Here is a 20,918-nt window from a genome sequence, read left to right as displayed (position 1 = left end):
GCCTGCGTGAGACCAGGGGTGATGGTACTCAAGGAAGACATGCCCCTGTCTCAGGGTTGAATGTAACCCCTCAGCTGGACCTTGGCACAGTCCTTTTTACTTTATATTTTTACGTATTTTAAACACTTTATTATTTCGCCTGTCTAGGATGGGTGCTTGGGGGAGGGGCTTGCATGGCATAGCACGCCTGTGGAAGTCAGGGACAAACTTCGTGGAGTTGGTTCTTTCTCACCTGTGTGGCCCAGGTATCCAACCTAGGTCATCAGCCTTGGTGACAGGCTTGTGTGTGTGTGTGTTGGGGGGGGGGTGTCAAAGAATGCTTTCAGAGGCTTTGTGTTTTATAACACAGTGCACCACAGCCTTGCTGCAGGTGGCTGTTGCTCCGGAGGACCATACACTGCTTTTACACAAGAGAGGTGGCTGGGTCAAAAGGCAGCACTTGGTCCCTCCCTACCAGGCCTTTTGGGAAAAAAAAGGGGGGGTAGGGGGGCCGGGAACAAGAAGGCCGGTATGGTCTACTCCATAGGGTAGCTCAGAGAAAAGGCAGGGCCAATTTTTTTTTTTTTTAAAAAGAAAGGTTTCTCTGATCTGAACTGAGAGGTAATAAAGCCTGAGTTAAACAACTTGAAAATGTAGTTTCCATCCATTTAGAACACAGGAACGGAGGTTGACGAGATCAACAGGGCATTAGCATTTAAAGTTTGCCCCCTTGCTGACCTCCTGCTTCCGTATTTCCCTTGAGATCAAAGCAAGGAGAGGGGAAGAGCTGACACTCAGGTGCAGTTTCTGACCACGAGGATACCCTTGCTTTACAACCTCGGGCTTCCTGGTCTTTGCTTGGGCTGTCAGACATTTATTTTAACCAAAAAGTGTGCTTTCTTCATAGAGAGCCTTCAGGAACATCCAGGAAGGGCTTTGAACCATCTCAGAAAGCAGGCTGGTGGTCTACAGCAGCAGGGGTGGGCAACATTAGTAAACCAGGATGTTTCTCTCTCTTTTTTATTTTTTTTACTGCAAGGAGCAGTCTGAAAGGTATATGGAGACGGGACAGTTCTGATGAATTCCTGCCCCCTGCTGTATAATAAATCTGATACTAAAATTAGTGCCGGCCTCTTGAGCCATAATTCTTGCCGAAGCAATAAAGAAGTGTGTGTGTATGCGTGTGTGCTCATGCCGGTGTGCTTGTGTGCGTCCAGCTTGTCTCTCAGGACTGTGGGATGTCGGATAAGTAACTGGGTCTCACAATTGATTTTGTGTGACAGCGTCTCCTCGGCTCCCTGCTTCCTCCCCCTCTCCTGTGATGGAAGTGTAGGGAGGAGGTAGAGGGGAAATATTGCCGTGTGTCTTTCAGGTTTGTGTAAATCTCTGTCACGTAGGTAGACGTTCTCAGAGAATCTATTGGAATGTTTTATAATTGAGTGTTTTACTTGGATGACATTACTCAACTCCTCTCAGGAGCTTTCTTATGCTCTGGGTGGGGGTGAGACTTTTCCTTCCAGGGAACTTTGTCCACGGAAGGGACTTACTTGGGGTGGCCAGCTGACAGCTTTAATAATTAGGTGGGCATTTGGGTCCCTCAGTGCACAGTCCTCCTCCTGGTGGGGACAATTCTGCTGTAAAGGGAGCACATTTCACCTTTAACTGCAAATGGCTGTGTCGGGAGTGGCATTTGGTTTTTAAATTGCCCATGTCCAGCAACCCTCTGTTACTCATTAAACAATAAAATGTTTTTAATCTTCCTGCAGCTGTGTGCACTGTGTGGGGCTTGCTTTTCGGGAGGAGGGAGAGGAGGGTCTCCCTCTCCGTCCTCCCTCTCCTCTTCCCTTTCACATTCACCAAGGCTTGTAGAAAGCCCTCTCCAGCAGTGACGGAATCCCCTCTGGTGAACTTTCCCAAGTGAGTGTCTGGGACTTTTATAAGCTGAGGCCACCCGGGTTCAGTCTGGATTGACAGCCCCTGGGGCTGAAGTGCTTCCGTTATGGGTAGTACCCAGAAATGGGTTTATGTCACAGACCCTTTAAAGAGTCTGTAACTTTTCCTCCCCACTCCCCTGCCTCCCACTTTGGGGTGGGGGGGGGCTTGAGTTGTCCGTCATAACCAGAAACAGGTTTTGAGTTCCTGATCCATTATAGGTGTGTTTTAAGATGAATGCCAAGCCTGAAGCCACTTAAAGAGCATGCGCAAATAGATAGAAAGGAAAGGAAGGAAGGAAGGAAGGAAGGGGTAAAAGATATAGACTCTTCCAGATCCCCTGAAGCAGAAACAGAAAAACACAGGCCGAGAAGGCAGGCCCCCACAGAGAGAAGCATTCTGCTCCTGAGCAAGCTAAGTTAGTGAGCTTGGGCGGGAGGGCCTGCCCTGTGAAGGTTGTCAAAAGAGCCAAGGACGCGGCGCCCTTCCTGGAGGAAGGGTAGGCTCTTGGTAGTGTGTCTGTAAGGATCGAGGCCCAGATTGTTTCAGACTCCTGGTGGAAGAGTTGGTGGCACTCTCCTTCTGTCCCAGCTGGGCTGGCCTTCTATCCCAGAGATGTGAGTTTGGGATGGTGGCCTAAGCAGGGGGCATTCCCGTGCAGTCTCAGCTGTCCTGTGTTCCCAGCTAGCAGTCTTTCAGTTAAGAACTGTTGCAGGCTCTGTATTTGTGAAAATAAAAGAGAATAAAAATTAAAGGTACTCAGTACCAAGAAAAATAGCCACTTGAGGGGGAACGAAGTGTGTTAGAGGACCAGGCTTTCTACAGGGAAGCATCTTGCTTCGAGTTCCTGGATCAGCATGGCCCAAAGTTTCTTTTCTCTTTTCTTTTCTTTTCTTTTCTTTTCTTTTCTTTTCTTTTCTTTTCTTTTCTTTTCTTTTCTTTTCTTTTCTTTTCTTTTCTCTTTCCTTTCCTTTCCTTTTCTTTCCTTTTCTTTTCTTCTCTTTTCTCTTTCCTTTTTCCTTTCCTTTCCTCTTCTCTTCTCTTCTCTTCTCTTCTCTTCTCTTCTCTTCTCTTCTCTTCTCTTCTTTTCTTCATGCTGAAAAGGGGCCCAGTCCTCTAGTCGAGCAGTGACTCCATACAGGTTCCTTTTTCCACTGTTGCATTTCCCTCGTTTACCACACGAGTCATCCAGTCCTCGGAGTTGCCCAGGCTGTGCCCTCAACCCTGCCTGGTTGTCCTGGTGACGCTGGGTTGCAGGGTTTTGAAGGAAGCCCTCAGTTCAGCTGTCCTTGAGGGTAAGGCCTGCATTGTTCCTACCCCCCTATGACGTGTGCAGTACAGCTGCTGGCCCAGAAATCCACTTGAACTGATATGTCGTCTCTCACTCCAAACAAAAAATAAACCTGGGTGTTCTATGTATGTATTTTTGAGGTGTGTACGTGCCCCCCTTTTTTTTTCTCTTGACAACTTCGTTCCCTACAGCTGTGCAGTCACAGACTGTTTTGAGATCTGGAAAATTTTTTGTCTTTAAGTGACTAGGATAAAGTAGGAGAGGAGAGAGGTGAGATTTGACGGTTACCACACACCAAACACCATAATGTAATTTTTTAATTAAAAAGCCTTGCATTATTAAAAAAGCATTTTGTTGTAAGAGGAGAGGGTAAGATGGCTCAGTGGGTAAAAGCACTCGCCACCCAGCAGTCCTACTCCAGGACCCACATGAAGGTGGACGGAAAGTCATTCTCTGACCTCCATATACACATAACCCTAGTAACAGAATTTGAAAATATTGTAAGAGATAATGCAAAGAAAGTTTTTTCATTTACCAGAATTGTTTTTTTCTGTATAGTTTCCACCCCCCTCCCATCACCATGGAGATAAGAACTTGGGGCTCAGTGATGTCATCTTTCCCACTGGGTGTGCTGGCTCTCAGGGGACTGGCTGTCAACCTGAACTTGGTCAGGTCCAGCCTGCTGTTGGTATAGAGAGAAGTTAAAGTTGGTCAGACGTTTAATATTTGCCTTCAGTCACCTGCTGTGTAAAGTTCTCCTTTACCCTGGGAGGGCAAGTTGGTAACAATGTATTGCTGTTAAAACTACTAAGTCTGGTGTCCTTTAGGGCTTATTTTTTTATCTTTCCTTTCTCATAAGTATTTCTCTCCAGCTTTTGGAGAAAGTGCCTTCCTGTTTGAGATAAGCATGAAGCAGTAAGGTTGAGTTTGGGAAGAGGGAGTTTGAGGGGCTGGAGCTGCCCCCCCCCCCCCCCGTTTCATTTCCCAGGTGAACTAGCAGAGTCCCAAGATTGTCTTTTGCTCAGGGTTACCGATGTTTCCGATAAGAAAGTGTTTTCTCTTTTGCCGTTGCCCTGTCTCTCAGCTGAGTAGGGTGGAGAGAGCAATATGGCAAAATCCAGACCAAGCCAGCAATCATGCAATGCAGTTGGGCAGAATATAGCAGTTTAGGATGGGTTTGCACAACTATATTTTCACATTAAATCATCATTTCTGCTTCTGGTACAGTGAGGAGGGTGGGCAAGGAAGAGGAAAAAGGGTGGGGGAGGGAAGAAAGAGAGGTGTCTTTTCAGGGAGTCCGGGGAAATGAGTAATCGGGTGGGAAGGAGAGACTTCCCAGGGAGACCAGGGAAAGGCTTGTGTGCATTATCAGTAGACAGGAGCCCGGGGAACTCCCAGTTATGTCTGGGAAGCTTTTGCGTGTAGCTGCTTTGAATTCTGTGGTCTAGAACTAAGATGTTTAAGCGCAGTTACAGGAACAGTTCCTGAACTTTTTCTACGAACTTCTGTAGCCCCGGAACCCTGTTTTTTCCCAGCAAGCCTCTGTATTTTTAGAAATGTTTTCTTTTCTCATTGTTTGCCCCTTAGCAGAGGCCCCTCGAGTGCTTTCTGCCATGTTGAGCTGATTTTCTTGAACAGGTGTTTGGGATTGTGAAGGGGTTTATTTCTTTATAAAAAAAAAAAATCTGTAGGCTCTTTGTCTGGGAGATCAATATTTCCTATTCCTGCATGGATGGGGTGGGAGGAGGGGCCTGTGTGATGCCCCTCCCTTTCTGATGTGGGTCAGTGAAGGGTCATGTGGCTCAGGGGGACCTTCTGCGCAAGCCCTTTCTCCTCTTATTCAGTGCCAGCCCTTTCTCTTATTCAGTGCCTTCTCCAGATCCTACTATGTAGACAGAATAATTTCCTGTAGATCCATGGGACTACCAAGCGGTAGCCTCCGTTGGTTTTTGGCATTTAAGGAGCTAACTTTGAAATGGCTTTCAATCTTCATACTGAGCACACCCTTTTAAGTGTTTTTGGGTGGGCAAGCTCTGAAGGTAGTTCGTGGCACGTAACTCTTTTAAACTTCGGTTTCTCCTCCGGAAGCTGTGTATCCTTTCCTTTTCCTCGAGGGTCCTAAGAGCTCCAGGTCTAAATCGGCGGCGTCTCTGAGAATCATTGATTTGCTAATTGCTCATAAGCGGAGCCCTGGCTTCCCCCTCCTGCTGAGAGCACTTTTCTTTTCTGCCCCTTCCGTGAGAAGTTAGGCGGACTTCTGCAGTGTTTCAGAGGTAACCAATAAAGGAGTTTGGCCCGCTGCTGTTGCTAATTGTGCGCCTTGGAGGTGACCACTTCACCAGCATCCGGGTTCCATAAACAAAGGCCTCATGCTGGTGACCTTTCCTGCCTAAAACTGCCGGGCCCAAGGTCGCCACCGTGGTGGGGAGTGCCTTTCCCAGCCCTCCGTCGGCCTCAATTTAATTTGCTCGTTTCCTGAGGCAAAATGACCTCCCAGTAAACTTGCCCAGGCCTTTTAAAGAGAACAAACAAAATGACGGCAAGGGCAAGGTGTGTTCTGATGGAGGAATGGGCAGTGTGGGAAGGCCGTGGGGCGCTTGTTAAAGTACCTAGTTGGGGTTAGGCTTGTATGCAGTCAGTGGGTTTAGATGCTCAGAGAACAGCTGGACCTGACAAAGGTAGAGGCCACAGGAAGGCCGGCCTGCTAGGAACAGCTGCCTGGCACAGGCTTTGTAAGCAGCCCTCCTCCGCCCCAACCCCCTGCATCTCTCCCAGACTCATTGTCTTTCCTAGTAGCCTTCAGATCAGGGGTCTTGAAGCTTTTATTTTTTATTTTTCCCTGTTGAACTAAATCTTTATTATAAAACCTCGAGACCAGGAGTAACCTGGTAGAATTCGGGAGGAAGGGTGAAAGGTGTCCTTAGGAATGAATACCCTGCCTGGCTGGGCCACCTGGTCTTGGATGGTCCACCATATTGGAGTTGGGGGTCGTTCCTTCCGCGGCTTCTGCTCAGTTATCCTTGAGGGGGTGGGTAGGGGCAAGAGTGACTGGGGAGTGCCTTGCAGGTAGAGGACCGCCAGTATCCTCACCCCAGGTCTGGCTATTGGTGTGTGTTGAGGTTCAGAGGACGCTTCACTATCCAATCACGGGTGGGAAGCTGGAGCTGTGGTCCAGGAGGGATTGGTGGTACTTTCTGCCCGTTTGCAGAAGCATCACCCAGCCCTCTTGCCTCTGTTCTTAAAGGAGCATCCAAAGGGTCTTTTCTTGCCTCAGTCTTCTAAATAGCCTGGGTACCTTGCCTGGTTCTTAGCCACCTTTGTGTGGTTAATCAGCAGTTGAATGGACTCTGAGCCAGCCCCCTGTAGAGGGGCCATGGGGTACCTGTTCTTGTAGTGATGAATGGGGTCAGCTTTGCACTTGTACCCAGACCATAGCCAGTCAGAGGCACCGCTGACTACTGTGATGTAAGGATTGTAAATGGTCCCTGCCCTCTGGGTGAGTGAGTTGAGGCTGGTCAGGTTTCCTTCTTTATTGTCTTCTCCCTTCTAAGAACAACAGGTGGTGCGAACTGGGATCGAACCCTGACTGTGACCTGGCTAGCCGATGTAACCCTCGGATCCTCTCACGTATGCTACCTGTCAAATAAGGGTGATCAGACTTAGCGGCTCCTGGAAGGGTAGATGCTCTTCAGAGGACCTTGCGCAATAGGGCTTTAGCCAGAATTGATTTTACAGCTAGTCTGGATTTAGCTGTTGTCGATGGGACAGGGAGACCAGGAGCTCACCAAACCTCCATCAGTTGGTCACTTTGGTGATTTGGGCCAGGAAGCCACAGTGTGCAGTTTGGTTTCTGGTCCTTGGGAGTTAGCTGTGATCTTCTCCCCTCCCCTCCCCTCCCTTCCCCTCCCCTCCCGGGCAGATCTCTTTAGCCTCTAGTGTCTTGGGAATTGAGGACTGGCTTTTCTGAGTCCCAGCCTCCCCTGAGTCACTCTCCTTTTCTTGGGTCCTGACCCTGAGCGGTATCTACAGGGTCACCAGCTTCAGTTGGTGCCTAGACCGTTAGCTGGGGATGGGTCAGTACAAGATGACATGGACGGCAGGTAATTCCTGCTTCTCTGGGTAAGAAGTGGGAAGTGGTGACAGAAGGAACAGGGGGAGGCTGTGGGGTAGTTATAGTGTTAATGTTTAATTACCTGCAGTGCCCTAGCCTAGGGTTTCACAGCTGCGGTGCTGTTGACATTTGGGGCCAGAAAAACCTATAGTGTGGTATAGAAAGGAAGAGATATGAGGCAGGGGTTCGGTTGGGAAGCACAGTGTCCCTGGGTCTCTGCCCTGAGACTCCAGTGTACCCTACACTCTTGGTGTGGCTCTCAGTGTCTCCTGGGGGGGGGTGCGGGGGAGGGAAGGCTTTCTGGTTGAGAATCATTGATCTGGCCCCTTAAAGTGGCTTCTGTTTGAGAAGGAGATCCCTGAACGGGTTCTGAGGTTCCATTCCGCATAGTTTAGAGCCTGCTTGCTTGTAGAGTCAAGAGCAGGGAGGCTCCTGGAAACGCACATGGACCACGGTCCAAGCTCGGGCTGCCTTAGGTGACCAGGTAAGTGCTCTCAAGTTGTATGGTGTTTTGCTGACAACTGCCCCCCCACCCCCCTTGCTCTGTTGCTTAAGGGAGAGGGAAGGTAGGGTGGGAACAGCCATGTCCTGGGCTCGTGTTCCCCATCTCTGCAGCGTTTCAGGGCAGGACCTTCTTTTACTATAGTGACATTAGTGACATTATTCTGGTCCTGTGTTGGTGCCTCCAGCACTTGGCTCCAAGCTCACAAGCTGTCCCCGGCGCCCACAGATCCATCCATCGTAGGACATGACTTTCCTGAACACGCTGAATTAGACTTTTATTCAAAATGAACTATTTTTTTTTTTTTTCAGAAAAAGGTTGGCTTGTCAGACTCTACTGCCCTCTTCCCGGCTCTCCCCTTCCCTCCGCGGCCTAGCAGCCGAGGCTTTAGAGGGGCCATCTGATGGGGTCAGTTGGCCAGGGCTTGACTGAGGCCCTGATTAAAGGGAAATTATCTACTGAAAGTTAAGTGTTGCTGCTGTGCTTGTAGAAATATAAAAGTCAGGTGTGTGCTGTGAATTCCAGAGCAGCTCCTTGCTGGTGGGAGGGGCCTTGAGATTCCCGGCCAACTTAGTTTCAGTCCTAGAGGCCTGGCAACTCCGTGCACAGGAATGCAGCCGTTGGCCCAGTACACCACAGTGATTTTTGAGTTTTTGGTGAACTGGAGTAGGAAGCACAACTGTGAGCCACCTTTGTGGGAAGCCAGTGAATTGCCACATAGGAGGGGGAGGTGTGTGCAATCTGGCCTCAGAAAGGCAGTGTAGGTGGACAGAACAGACCTCCCAGGGAGTTATAAAGATCCAATGTTGGGCCAGTTAATTCATCTCTCAGTACCTTGGTTTTCTCATCTGCAAAATGGGAATGAGAGTAACAGTTCCTACTTGGGGGGGGGGTGTGAGCAGTGGGAACTATGAGGTGAGAGCTGGCAGGGTGGGTAAGGAAGTCACTGTTTTAATTTGTGACATTTTGGGGGTAGTGGATTGACTAGCTGTGCTCCTGAGGTTTGGGGACAGTGAGTCTTTGAAGTATTTTTATGACATTTATATATCTTGTATGCATGTGTATGAGTGTACAAGTGCCATGGTACATTGTGGGGTCAGAGGACAACTTACGGGTGTTGCTTCTTCCCATCCTGGGGGTTCCGAGGATTGAACTCAGGTCATCATGGTTGGCAGCAAGTCCCCTTTTACCTACTGAACCCGTTGGCCGGAGTATAGTGATTCCTAACCTGATTGTGCAGGAAGTTCTTACCAGATCTTTCCTGGTTATGCCAAAGGTTGTCTACAGATAGCCTAGTGACTCTGCCATGGTAGGGTTTCCAGCTCCTCCTCAAGTGAGGTACCCATGTTAGTTATCATTAGGAACAAGGCCTTTTGCCACACACTCACCCTAGTGTCCCGATTTAGGCCTTGGGCCACAGGTTAGGCCTCTTGGTGCCTGCAGGCTGCGGATCACTATCCTGATAGTGGGCTGAGGGTGTCATCAGGCAGAGGAGGAACTGTCTCCCTTAGCCTTTGGAGCATCCCGTCCCTGCTTCCTGCAGAGCCTATCACCCCACACCCAGTTCTCGCTCTGCTGGAGCCGGAGCCTCAGGCCTGTTTTTCAGGTTGTGTCCTTTCAGCGGGTAACTGGAATGTGTGTGCAGGCAAAAGAAAACATCAAAATGTTTGGGGAGTGTTTTAGGAAAATAGCATGGAGCAGATTGCCAAGCCTTGCTTATATGGTTCTTTTTCTTTCCCCTTTGCTATGTGCATGTGTGATCAGCAACCCGGAGCTTTCTGCAATACAGCTCTGGCTTTTCTTACCCCAGCCGTTCTTTCTCACAGCGAAGAGGATACAATTCAGCACCAATAATGCCGAGCAATAAATAACCCAGCGAAGATGAATAGCCTTGTGTGGTGGTAAATTAAAGTTGATTTATTGCACATAATATATACAGGTGCTCCTAATGTAATTAAGCAGTGAGGCTTTTAAATGCTGCAGAATCTGAAAGAAGACCCAAGAAAATTGGGTCTTAATAAGGCTTATTGAAATAACAGCTAAACATGCTGCTTAGTACTATTAGGGGATGCTGAAAGATGAATCTCTGCTGTGTCTCTCACTGTGGAATGACACACCTGACCCACCGTCAGTGGGGCCTGCCCTGGATTGCTTTGCCCACAGGAGGAATGGGTTAGGTTGAGCTATGCCTGCACTTTGGCCTCATGTCTTGCATAGAGTCATCAAGTGACTAGCCATTAAACGGGCTTTTGCCAAGTGTGGGACAAGAGAGGGAAGCTGTGGGATCGAACCCCTGGCCTCATTGGCATCCCAGTCTAACCAGGCCAGACAAGAGAAGGTTCATACACAGAATAAACTTACCAATTGAGCCCCAGTTGGTAGGGTTGCCCGAGCACCTTGCTGGGCATGGGAGGGAGGCTAGAAATAGAAAACCAAGACTTCATCTTTAAGGGTGGGTAAAGGGGCCAGAGTGTTAGGATGTATGGTTGCAGAGATGGAAGTGGGGGATGTCATTAGGGAATAGTGGAGGGGATAAAGCCACCAGACAGGTGTACTCAGGAGGACAACTGAGAGCCCAGGGCATTAGGACCTGGGGAAGCCTTTGAAGCAGGGCAGGTCGGAGTTTGGGGACAGTATCCTGGCAGGAGATTTAGTGATGTAGATAGATTTGCATTTCGGACCTACTGCATGGAGCTTTTGCTTGGAGATTTTGGGATCATGGATGCAGTGAGCAAGAACAGGATCCAGAATTTATATACTTCAATGAAAGCTCTTCACAGCATTGTGGGAGACAAAGGCCTGGAAATAGGAGCCGGCCACGGTCAATGTGGATGGTAGGGCATTCAGAGTATGTGCCTGCAGCTGTTGGCACTAGTGGGGTGGGGGGTTACCTGGAAGGGAGGTGGATGAGTGCTCAGTCAATAGTGGTGTCAGATCTCTTCTGGGTACTTGTTAGAACTGGAGGGAGATGGATCTCCCTAAGATCTCCAGCTGCCAAAGTGGCTGGGCTCCAAAGGGAGACAGAAGATGGTGGACCTGTGGCTCACAAGGAGAGGTGGAGCCAAGGTTCCCTTGAAAGTGAGCAAGATACTCCACAGATTGATTTGGGGACAGGGACCCTGGTTTGGTGTGTTTCTGTGGGTTGTCTGTTGGAAGTGGCAGTGTTCATTATTATTTATCTATTGAGGAATCTGTCCCATCTGAGGAGAGCCGCTGGACAAACATCCCGACTATACCATCAAGATGGATTATAAGTCAAGGAGAGGTGGTTCGATTCTCCACCAGGGTTTCAGAGTAGTAAGAGCGTTTTCAGTAATTAAGTGATCTTTTGGCTCTGAAACCATGAAACTGTTTCCTGCAGAAGTCCCTTTCTGGGACTCATAAACTCACACGGCGTCGTTTATGGCACCCAGCAACTCATACACTCACTACATAGCTTATATAACCCTCAGTTACGGTACCCAGTTTATTCTGGGTAAAGTGAAACCCAAAAGCCAGTCTGCTTGGTCAGCGGCAGTCAGTTCCTGTGGCTTTCAAAGCCATTCCTGGGTGAATCTCAAGCCTGGGGTCATAGGTGAGAGAGACTTAGGAGGGAGTCCCTGCTCTCTGTAGGGAGCCATTCATTCGGGGGTGGGCAGTATGTAGCTCTGTGATCTGGTGGGAGGCCTGGCCTGTGTCAGGGCCTGATCATTTGAAAAGATTCAACTGTCTGATCAGACTATGGGTAGAGAACACATGCCCTAAATATACAGTCAGGGCTTTGGTTGTTTTCTTGGAACGTGGTTCAGTAGATGGATAGAAGATGTGTATTGACTTTTTCTGAGGCTTGTTCAGGGAGACTGAAAAAGTTCCCCTGTCACCTTTAAGTGTAACTCCTGTCTGTCTCCTTGTGGTTCTGTCCCTCCCCCCTGTTGTGGGATTTGAGGGAGACAGGGTAGAAACAGCTCTGCCCATGGCCCTCAGGAAGGCTTCTGGAAGCAGACTTGTTTATTTTTGATGGACAGAACAAATCCTATACCAGGGACTATCCTGCTCTGACCAGCAACAAATTGAATATTCGTGTGACCTTTTTCTTTCAGGAGCGGAGAGGGTGGTGAGGGATGTGAGCGAGCGCAGCCTCCTTCATTGGCAATCTTGCCTCCTTGTTTGCTCAGTGAAGCACTTTAGAGGGTGCCGGGTGCACATCTGCCTTTGATTCCGAAGTGCCAGCGGCGGGTGCTAGGGGCGGTGCCTCTGGGGCTGTGGAGGGTGGCCACATTGGGTGTGGTGGGATGGAGCTTATTCTGTAGCATCCCCCACCACCCACGCCAGCTGAGTGTGTCATACAAAGATCAACTTGAAACAGAGTGAAAAAGTGAATCCAGGAGTCCCTAAGCTGTCCCCTCCCCCCCCAGGGCTTTGCCTGCCTCCTTCCCCAATCTCACATACCTTCCAAGACAGCCACCTCACCTTCGAACCATCCTACTACAGCCACAAGCCAATTCCTTTTTGGTGTTCCCGTTGGACCCTTGCAGCTTGACTAAGAGAGAGTTTGTTAGTTCATTTCTTCATTCATTATTTATGCAGCTAGTCGTAATTAGCGTTTAGCAATGTGGTTGCCAGGGCCCGTTGAGTTGCACTCATTCATTGAACAAACATTTGTTGATCCCATGCCCGTGGGCTGGGTGCAGGGTGTGGCTCTGGGGTTCCTGAGCTGGGGCCAGGTTGCCTTTGGGTGTGCTGTGTGTGTGGGAAGGCAGGCCATTAAGGGGAGGTGCTGAATCCACAGGTGTAGGATGCTGAGAGTGTCAATGGGTCCTTGACAGAGGGAGGGGTGGGAGGAGGGAGGGGAGATCCAGTTTTGGCAGCTTTGTTAAGGTGTGCTAGCTGATTTGGGCCTTAGAGGGTAAAGAGAAGAAGAGATTTAGGGTCTGAGAATCAGAAAGAGAATACTCATCCTTTGGGGCAGTCAGGATTCTGGGGGTTTTGTACCTCATCATGAGACATGGGGGTTGGGGGAGTGGGGCTGAGTGACTTCCTGGTTTCTGCTCCAGTCTTTTTCCACCTTCTGTCATTCAGAACAAATGCATCTTTTTGCCTAGCAGCCTTTGGTGGCCCTGCCACCATAGTTAGCAAGGAGAATAGGGTAGGGTCGTGGGAATCTGCAGGCTGAAAAAGAACAACCTAGGAAAGAGAAAGAAAGCTAAGCCACAGCACAGCCAGCAAGCAAAACCTTCCACAAATATGAGCCCACTTAGTGGGCCCTTCCACTAAAAGTGGCTCACCTCTGGGGAGACTCCCCCACTTCCATTTACAAGGGAGGTGGGTTTGGGGGGGGTCACCCAGAGCAGCAGGGGAAAGGTGGTGTTCAGGCATTTGGTGCCACTGCCGCTCCCTGCTTTGTAAACTCCCATTTTTCTTTGTTCTAGCCATTTTTTCTTTTTAAACTGATAGGAATTGCTGAGGGGCTGGGGGGTGGGGGCAGGAAAGGCTCCTGTATAAACAGCTGTCTTGCTGATTCAATCTACAAAGTGGATTTTATAGCTCAAGTATTTGTTCTTGCTTTAAAAGGCCAGAACAGCCCTGTCATTTCCTTAGCTAAGAGAAGGGGGTCTTTGAGCCTTGGGGGCCATCTCTGCCCACCGCAAACCTTTGTTGAGGGGCGGGAGGAGGAGGAGGAGGAGGAGGGAATTCCAGGGAACTTTCTTTGATCCAGGCATTTCTGAAATAATCTCATGCTCAGTGGAGGAGATTTCTTTGCAAAGTTTGAGTTAGCAGTTTACACTGCCTTCGTCTTGTTTGAGCTACCACATTCTGGTCTATAAAAACACAACCCCCCCCCCAAAAAAAACCACCAAACAAACCCCTCATCTTCCCTGGTCACCACAGCTGAATACCTGCTTAATGTTTTCGTGCAGACATTTCATTTTCTTTCTTTAATGCAAGATTTCATCATTGCATGATGTGAGATAGTTGGTTGCCCTGAGATTATTAATAAATTGAGATGCCTAATGGCGTGTGACTCAGAACATATATTTAAAAACAAGTTGGAATAGAAATAGATCTTTTACAGAATTAATTTTTTTGTTAGGCCACTCTCTTGAGCCCTTTTTTGTTTTGTTTGTTTGTTTGAAGCCAGCTTGCTTTTGCAGTGTTCATATAGGCCCGGTTGCAATGAACATAAACTACTTTTAAATACCGGGCTAGTTGCTGTGGAGAGAGGCCAGGGCTGTGGCTGCTCTGGGAGAGTTAAGAGGCTTGGTCATTGTCTGGGTCTTTTAATCTCACTGTAGACCAAATTCTGTTCCCTTGGAGATGGCGTCGAATATTGCCCGCTTTGATGAGGAGGAGGAGGATTAGACTCAGGCTCCCCTCTAGTACCAGGACATTTCTTTCCCGAGGCAGAATAGATGATTGTAACACACTTGCTTGTTTTAAAGCAAGTTCTGTGAAGTACGAGGTGGAGCCTGGGATTGATGTGGGACGTCAGTCGAAGCACTGGAGACGTCCGAAAAGTCTAGAGTTTGCTCAGTGGCTTTGAGCTGGTATTGGTTTCATCCCGTGGTCAAGGTAGCATGGGATGAAAGCTAGCAATGTTAGGCAGAGCTGAGTCAAACGTGCAGGGGACTCTGGAAACTGCCTTTGCCTAGTTTTCTGTTACTGCCAAATTATATATTGAGGATAAAACAAAATTTTAGGGGAGATTTGGCATACTCCTTTGCAGTTAGTTGGTTGAGAGTGTGTTTGGTTTCCATGCATTGAGAATGATCTCCATGTAGGGAGGGCAGGTTATTTCTGTTCTGGAGACAGGAAAAAAAAATCAGGCCTCAGGGGACCAAGGAGCTTGCCAGTACTCATGGCCCCATAGCAGAGCTTTCTCTAGCTCACGCCTGTCCTCCGCAAAATGGCAGCCAGTGCTTCTAATTCCACTGGCATCCATGCATTCATTGCCAGAGTGGACAGCTAGGTGCTCGTTCTCCTGTGGGGACCAGATAATTGCATTAAACAAACCAACCAACCAACCAACAACCAAAAACTTGCTTCCTCTCATCCCGTGAGTATAAAGGTTTATTCTAGAACCGTGATTGAAGCTTCCTGTGGAGAATTTTGTTGTCTTCTTTTTTGTTTTAAAGATGTTCCTGTTTCACACATTGTACGTGGTTGTGACTTAAAAATTAGCCACTAGAGAACTTCTAGCATTTCCAGGGGAAAGTTCCCAGGGTTTCTCCCCACCCTGGTAACAAATTAGAATCTATTTCTTACTTTCCTCCCTCCTCCCCTCCCTCCCCCATCCTGAATATTTGTACCACAATATTTGTTGAGGCTTACAATGACAGGTTCTTCATATGACTGTCATTTTGTAGTATGCTTTCTAGTTGGCAGAGTCCCTTTGGGTGGCTCTGTTTATGGGAACTATTCCTCTTCCTGAGTGTCTTTAGGCTGGCCAGCACAGCTTTGAGTGCCTTGCAAATTTGCAACAAGTGGGAATTGTTTCTGTTGTTGTCACCTTAGAGCAGATAGGACTTCATTCAGATCACATGGAGTTCAGTGAGGAGAGAAGATGCAGGGGTGGTATGTAATGTAGCTCTGGGATTCGGGGAGGGACTGAGGGGGAGGGAAGGAGGGAGGCAGAAGCTGTGATCAGCTTCCTGGAGCAGGTGCTGCCTTAGGATTCCAGAGAGAGACAGACTTGGAGCAAAGGTGAATGTCCTGGGGAAGGGAATGGTGGAGACAGATCCCTTTGTATAAATAGAGACAAGGGTGGGAACAAGAGGTCACTTTCTGGAAGTTCAAGATATCTGAGATATAAACATGTCCTCAAGAGTATGGATCAGTCAAATCACTGGTGGATAGAAAGGTTGGGGTGGAGGGAGGGACAGCAGATTGGACAGGGCAGGGAACACTCAGTCCTTGACCATCAGTAACTCATAGATCTTCCTGGAGCAGAAGGGAAAAGTGGTAAGAGGTGAGTGAGCCAAGCAGGAAGGATTCTGGGTTTATTCAAGAGTTTCTGGAAGAAGGAAGCCCGTTGTTAATCAGCTTTCTGTCACTGTAACAAAACACCTGAGATAATCAGCTTACAAAAAGTGAAAGGTTTGTTTTGTTGAGGTAGCACTTCATGGCACAGGACAACAAAACCACTCATCTTATGGGCAGGAAGCAAGAGAAGGCACTGGGGTCCCAAGGTCCTCTGCTAGGGCATGCCCCTGATAACCTAGACACCTCCTAGTGCTTTACCTCTTAAAGGTTCTGCTGCCTTTTTAATAGTGCCTCTCAAGGACCTATCCTTTGACACATGGCCCTGTGGGAGCTGTTTAAGATCCAGACTGTAGCAGAATCTGTGTCCAAAGGCAGTGACCCACAGGAGAAGCTTGTCTAAGGAGATTCTGAGCACTTTCTATCAGTGGGTGAGGGGTGATTTGGCTACTAACTTGGTGGATTATAGAAGCCTCTGGAAGGCCCTGTTTCTTCTCTGGAGGTGGAGGTGGGGGCTGTCCAATGGTGTGGATGCTCAGACTTCCTTGCCTCACTAAGGAAAGAAAACGCTCCAGAAGTGTTAGCCGTGCGGTTCCCACTCTCGCTAACTATGTGGTGTGGATAACAGCTTGCTCTTGAGTGTCTTGCTTTGTGTCATGAGTAGCAACATTTCCCATTTGGCCCTGAGTTTCCTCTAGAGACGCTTTACCTAACTCAAGGGGACGAGGTGGTAGTTACTGTTGAGCCCTTAACAAGCAGGCTTCTACAGAGACAATGAGAGGTCCCAGAGGAAGAAGGCTGGCACCAAGAGAAGAACACAACTTGAGTTTAGTTTAATATTTCACGTTATACACATAGTATTGATATGTACTGTACCCCGCAAGCCAGGGACCCTGTTTGTCATGTGCTTCGAGGTCGATTGTTCTTGGTAGCCTCGCCTGGCTTTAGATTTCTCTGCATTGTACCCTACGTAAGAAGACTTTCTTTTCATTCAGGCTGATATTTAATTCTAACACTTGGGAGACTGAGGCAGGAGGATTGAAAGTTCCAGGTCAGCCCAAGCAATACAATGAGACCCTGCTTCAGAAACAAAATTACCAAAACAGAAAAAGGACAGATAGAGGCTTGTGGTGTTCCTTCATGGACAGCTTGGATATCTGTTGGGTATCTTGGATATCTTCAGCTCTAGTATTCATTTTTAATCCTGTGGCTCTCTGAGACAAATGTACTCATCTGGGGTGTGTGTGAGAGTTTCTTAGGATCCATGTCTGATAGGAGAACTGCGGCATCTCAGTGTATGTGCGAGTTCTGTTTGAATAGAAAATGTTCTGCAGATACCCAGAGCCCCCATATAGTTGTTTTCGTTGCCCTCTTCCTCATAAGCCCTTACTAGTTAGTAGCAGACTCGTTCATTTGTGCCCAATTTGTAGCTCTAGTTTGCATTTCACTAATCACTCATGAGGTTAAACAACATCCTGCTTGCTTCTTTTTAGGGCACAGATTCTGGACACTAATGCATTTGATGCCATAAAACCCCAACTGTGTGGTAGGCTTCTTCTTCAAGCTGCTGTCTTGCCTTGGGACAGAAACAGACCCATTTGTCAGTGCTGTGAGTGTTTGGGCAGCAGCATGTGTTAGCTTGGCCTCTGTGTGTGCTGTTTTGAGTGTCAGCCTGATGCTTGTTCCCGTTGACCCCTGATTTTATTAAGAGCCCACAGATGACAGGAAGCTGGATTCCGCTCAGTCCCTTCTTGCTTCATAGGGCCATGTTGTTCCTTTTAGTATAAATAGAGAAATAAATGAGAGTTTAGGTAGGTCCCCAGGGTTTGGTGACAGCAAACCTTGGTGGAGGGAATGGCTCCAGGGAGGCACTGCAGACAGCCCCAGGCAAACATTAGCCCCAGAGAAGTATCTGTTGGGCCCTCAGGTAGGTGAGGGATTAGTCCAAGGAGAGAGGAAGGATTAGGGACCCGGGTGAGGTAGGATGTGATGGTGGGAAGAGGCCTATGCAGGCTGGGAAGGTGGCCATGGTGCTGGATCCCCTTGGGCGTCATGAGGTGTTTCCCCAAATCTAAAGGAGGAAGACCAGTTGGGCAGGGAGAATCCTGCCGCTTCTGAGGCTTTGGAGAAGGGCAACCTTTGTTTTACTATCTGTTCAGTTGAACGCTTTTATGTGAAAATAGACCTTTGATGTCCTGGGAACTGAGAAGGAAAATCTGCTTTAACACCTGGGGAAGGGAAGCTGCCTCAGGAAAAAAAATGTTCAGTGAGGACAGAATAGAGCTGTGCTCTCAGCACGGCTGGGCTGGGCTGGGCACGCTCAGGGCCCGTGACTGGGGTGGAGGGACAAAGCACAGGCTTTGGGTCCTGCATGGCGCATGTAGAAACACAGGATTAAGGGGACATGATCAGAGAGGCTGGTAGTAGGGATGTAGTTATATAAACACCACCTGTGCTTTTTATGGGCAAGGTCTAGGTGCGAACTGTATAAATAATAATCACTGATTTTACTTATCTGGTGGGTTAGTGGGTGTTTTAAAAAAATTGTCCTGTATTATTATTTTTTGAGGAAAAGATTCTTCCTACCATAAGCCTAGACAACGTGGTCTGTTGTTACATTAGGCTACTGTGGATGCCTGTCAGCGTATTCATTCACTGTGCTCCTGTTAGGCTGGGTGATTTCATAAAGACTTTTCTAGTCCCTGCCTTCTCAGCTCAGACACTGTTGCAGGATTCTAGAACATAAAGTGTCTCCAGAGCCGTGGGCAGCACACAAGACGGGAGGGACCCTCTTTGTTAAAGGAAGTCAGCAGTCACAGTGGCTTTCAGGACGCCGTGTGTGTGTGTGTGTGTGTGTGTGTGTGTGTGTGTGTGTGTGTGTGTCTGTCTGTCTGTCTGTCTGTCTGTCTGTCTGTGTCTATGTCCGTGCTCCTGAAACATGGAGACATGGAGGAGAGACAGTGCAGTGACATCCAAAGATCCAAAGGGGAGAGGCCAGAAAGGGGCTGTAGCAATCATATATGCATGCATGCCTGTACTTGTGAAAAAGGAGTGTCTAGGAAGCTCTCGTTCAGAATTCTGGCCCCAGTACTGACCATCTGTGTTGGAGCATTAAGCTAGGTTTGGCTAGGTCTCCTTGAACACAGGATCGAACCTGGTCTCTCTCTCTCTCTCTGGGTTCTCCCCCCCTTCACACACACACACACACACACACACACACACACACACACACACTGCTCGTCAAAAGAGTACCCCCCACCCACAGGGGGTTTGCTATACAAAGACTCTGCAGTCCACTCTCGGGGACCCCAATATAATGACTGCACTAGATGCCTAGTGTGTGGAAGGTATTTTGAGGGGCTAGGGAGAGACAGCAGGACTGGGACTGGCTGGGGCTTGGACTTGAGGAAGCTCATCTTCTCAGGAGGGGCGAGCATCCAGGTAGGGAGCTAGTAGTGCTGGGTGGGGAGGTATGGGCAGGATGTAGACTCCAGGTCCTGGAAGCTTTTGGTCAGGATTCCATGTTGGGATATGTAGGTCTGCCGAGTACCCCATCGGGAGCCCCAGCTGACTCATGGTGCTTTTTCTGTCTCCCTGGTGCAGGAGGAGGAGCCCGACTGACTGGCGTGGTAGTCAGGGTTCAGAGACAGCCAGGTATCTATCCCTGGAGTCTTGGTGCTGAGGGGAGAGTAGGAGAGGAATTGTTTCCTTAGCTCTTTCCCTTAGCAACAGGCTCTCACCCCGAGCCAACTGGACATGTTCCTCCCAAACAGATAGCTTTTATGAAGAGTTAATAAATTAGCCTCCTGGGAAAAGAATCTGCTGTGGTGCCGGAGAGGCCTTTGCAACCAGAGCCAGAGACATAGCTCACAGAGTCAAAACCCATGTCCGTTGGTGTGACATCGGGCCCTCCTTGGAGTGCGCAGCTCAGGGAGGGGGAAGGAAGATGGGTCCAGACTGCTGAACAGAACCCTCATAGTGCCTTTGAGGGTGCTCTCCCATGTCATGGAAGGAGCCTGACATGCAGGTTGAATGAAATTGACTCGCTTTGGCTCGGAGGTTCCGAGAAGGCCAGGCTTATAGATTCTGTTTGTCTTTTCCTGTTGACTTTCCCTCTGTCCTCCTCTGATGGTTGATAACACCTCATGGGCCTGCAGGTAGTGTGGAAGGCCCCAGCTCTGCCGTCGGATTTCAAAGCGTTTGCATTGTGTGTATTTGAAGGGAATCTGACATAGGTGGGCACAGTTGGGCACGTTTGGAGTTTTGGCTCCAGAAGATTGAAGCCAAGGGAGCTCTTACCGGTGTTTGAAGTCAGCCTGTATAACATAGCCAGACTCCCATCTCAAACCAAACAAAATCAACAACAAACAAACAAACAGCTCCAAGAACAGAACAGAGGCAGAGAGGATGGATGCTCTGTTAGGGTATGGGAGCATCTATTCAGTGGGCGTTTATTTGGGTCTGTTTTTCTTACCATTCGGGGTACAGAGAGACCTGGCTCCTGCTTCCTCCAGTGTCTAGAAAGTGACCCGGCTCTGGGGACACTGGGTTCTCCTTACTTACTTTTTTTTTTTATTCAATGAGGAAGAGCTTTTCTGGTCACCTCTTGAGTTTCTCTCTGCTTGTCCCTTACCAACTGCGGGCCTTCTGGGGCTCGGAGTTCATGCTGCCTGTGGAGAGGAGCCGTTCCTGCCTGCTAATGAGAATGAGAGCAAATGAACACTTCCTACTGAGACCTGCTGCTTATAAAGTTAGATTCATGTACACTTCGAACACACACACACACACACACACACACACACACACACACACACACACCCTTACCGTAGAGTAGTAACAAAACTGTCCTGCCCAGCTCATTACGCAGGTGTAGGTACCTCCCCCTGCCCTAGCTTTCCCCTGCGCCCCAGCTGTGGATCTGAATACTAGGCTAGCTTTCACGACCATCTTACATGACGATGAGGTCGAAGATTGCGTATTTTGCTGGCTAGTTTTATGTCAGCTTGATACACGCTAGAGACATCTGACAGAAAGGACCGTCAATTGAGAAATGCCTCTGTAGCCCGGCAGTGGTGGCATGCGCCTTTAATCCCAGCACTTGGGAGGCAGAGGCAGGCAGGTCTCCGAGTTCGAGACCAGCCTGGTCT

General features: G+C 48.7%; 1 protein-coding gene across 3 annotated transcripts in view; it reads left to right on the top strand.

The window, feature by feature from the left end:
- LOC110304366 (RNA-binding protein Musashi homolog 2-like) overlaps nucleotides 1-20,918 on the top strand; it is a 152,591-nt gene that overhangs the window by 22,352 nt on the left and 109,321 nt on the right. The window contains exons 6-7 of one of the 3 annotated variants that reach the window (XM_029484164.1): nucleotides 7,726-7,797; nucleotides 8,127-8,643. The exons of the other annotated variants lie outside the window; for them this stretch is intronic. Of the exons in view, the coding sequence (XP_029340024.1) occupies nucleotides 7,726-7,797; nucleotides 8,127-8,219 (165 nt within the window). The 3' untranslated portion in view covers nucleotides 8,220-8,643. Of the gene's footprint in view, nucleotides 1-7,725; nucleotides 7,798-8,126; nucleotides 8,644-20,918 lie in introns of those variants that run through there. 3 annotated transcript variants of the gene reach the window in all.

The sequence above is a fragment of the Mus caroli genome, chromosome 11, assembly GCF_900094665.2.
Source record: "Mus caroli chromosome 11, CAROLI_EIJ_v1.1, whole genome shotgun sequence".
NCBI classification, from domain to species: Eukaryota; Metazoa; Chordata; class Mammalia; order Rodentia; family Muridae; genus Mus; species Mus caroli.
Note: the sequence above shows the minus strand (reverse complement) of the source record. Positions and strands in the feature narration are given on the sequence as shown.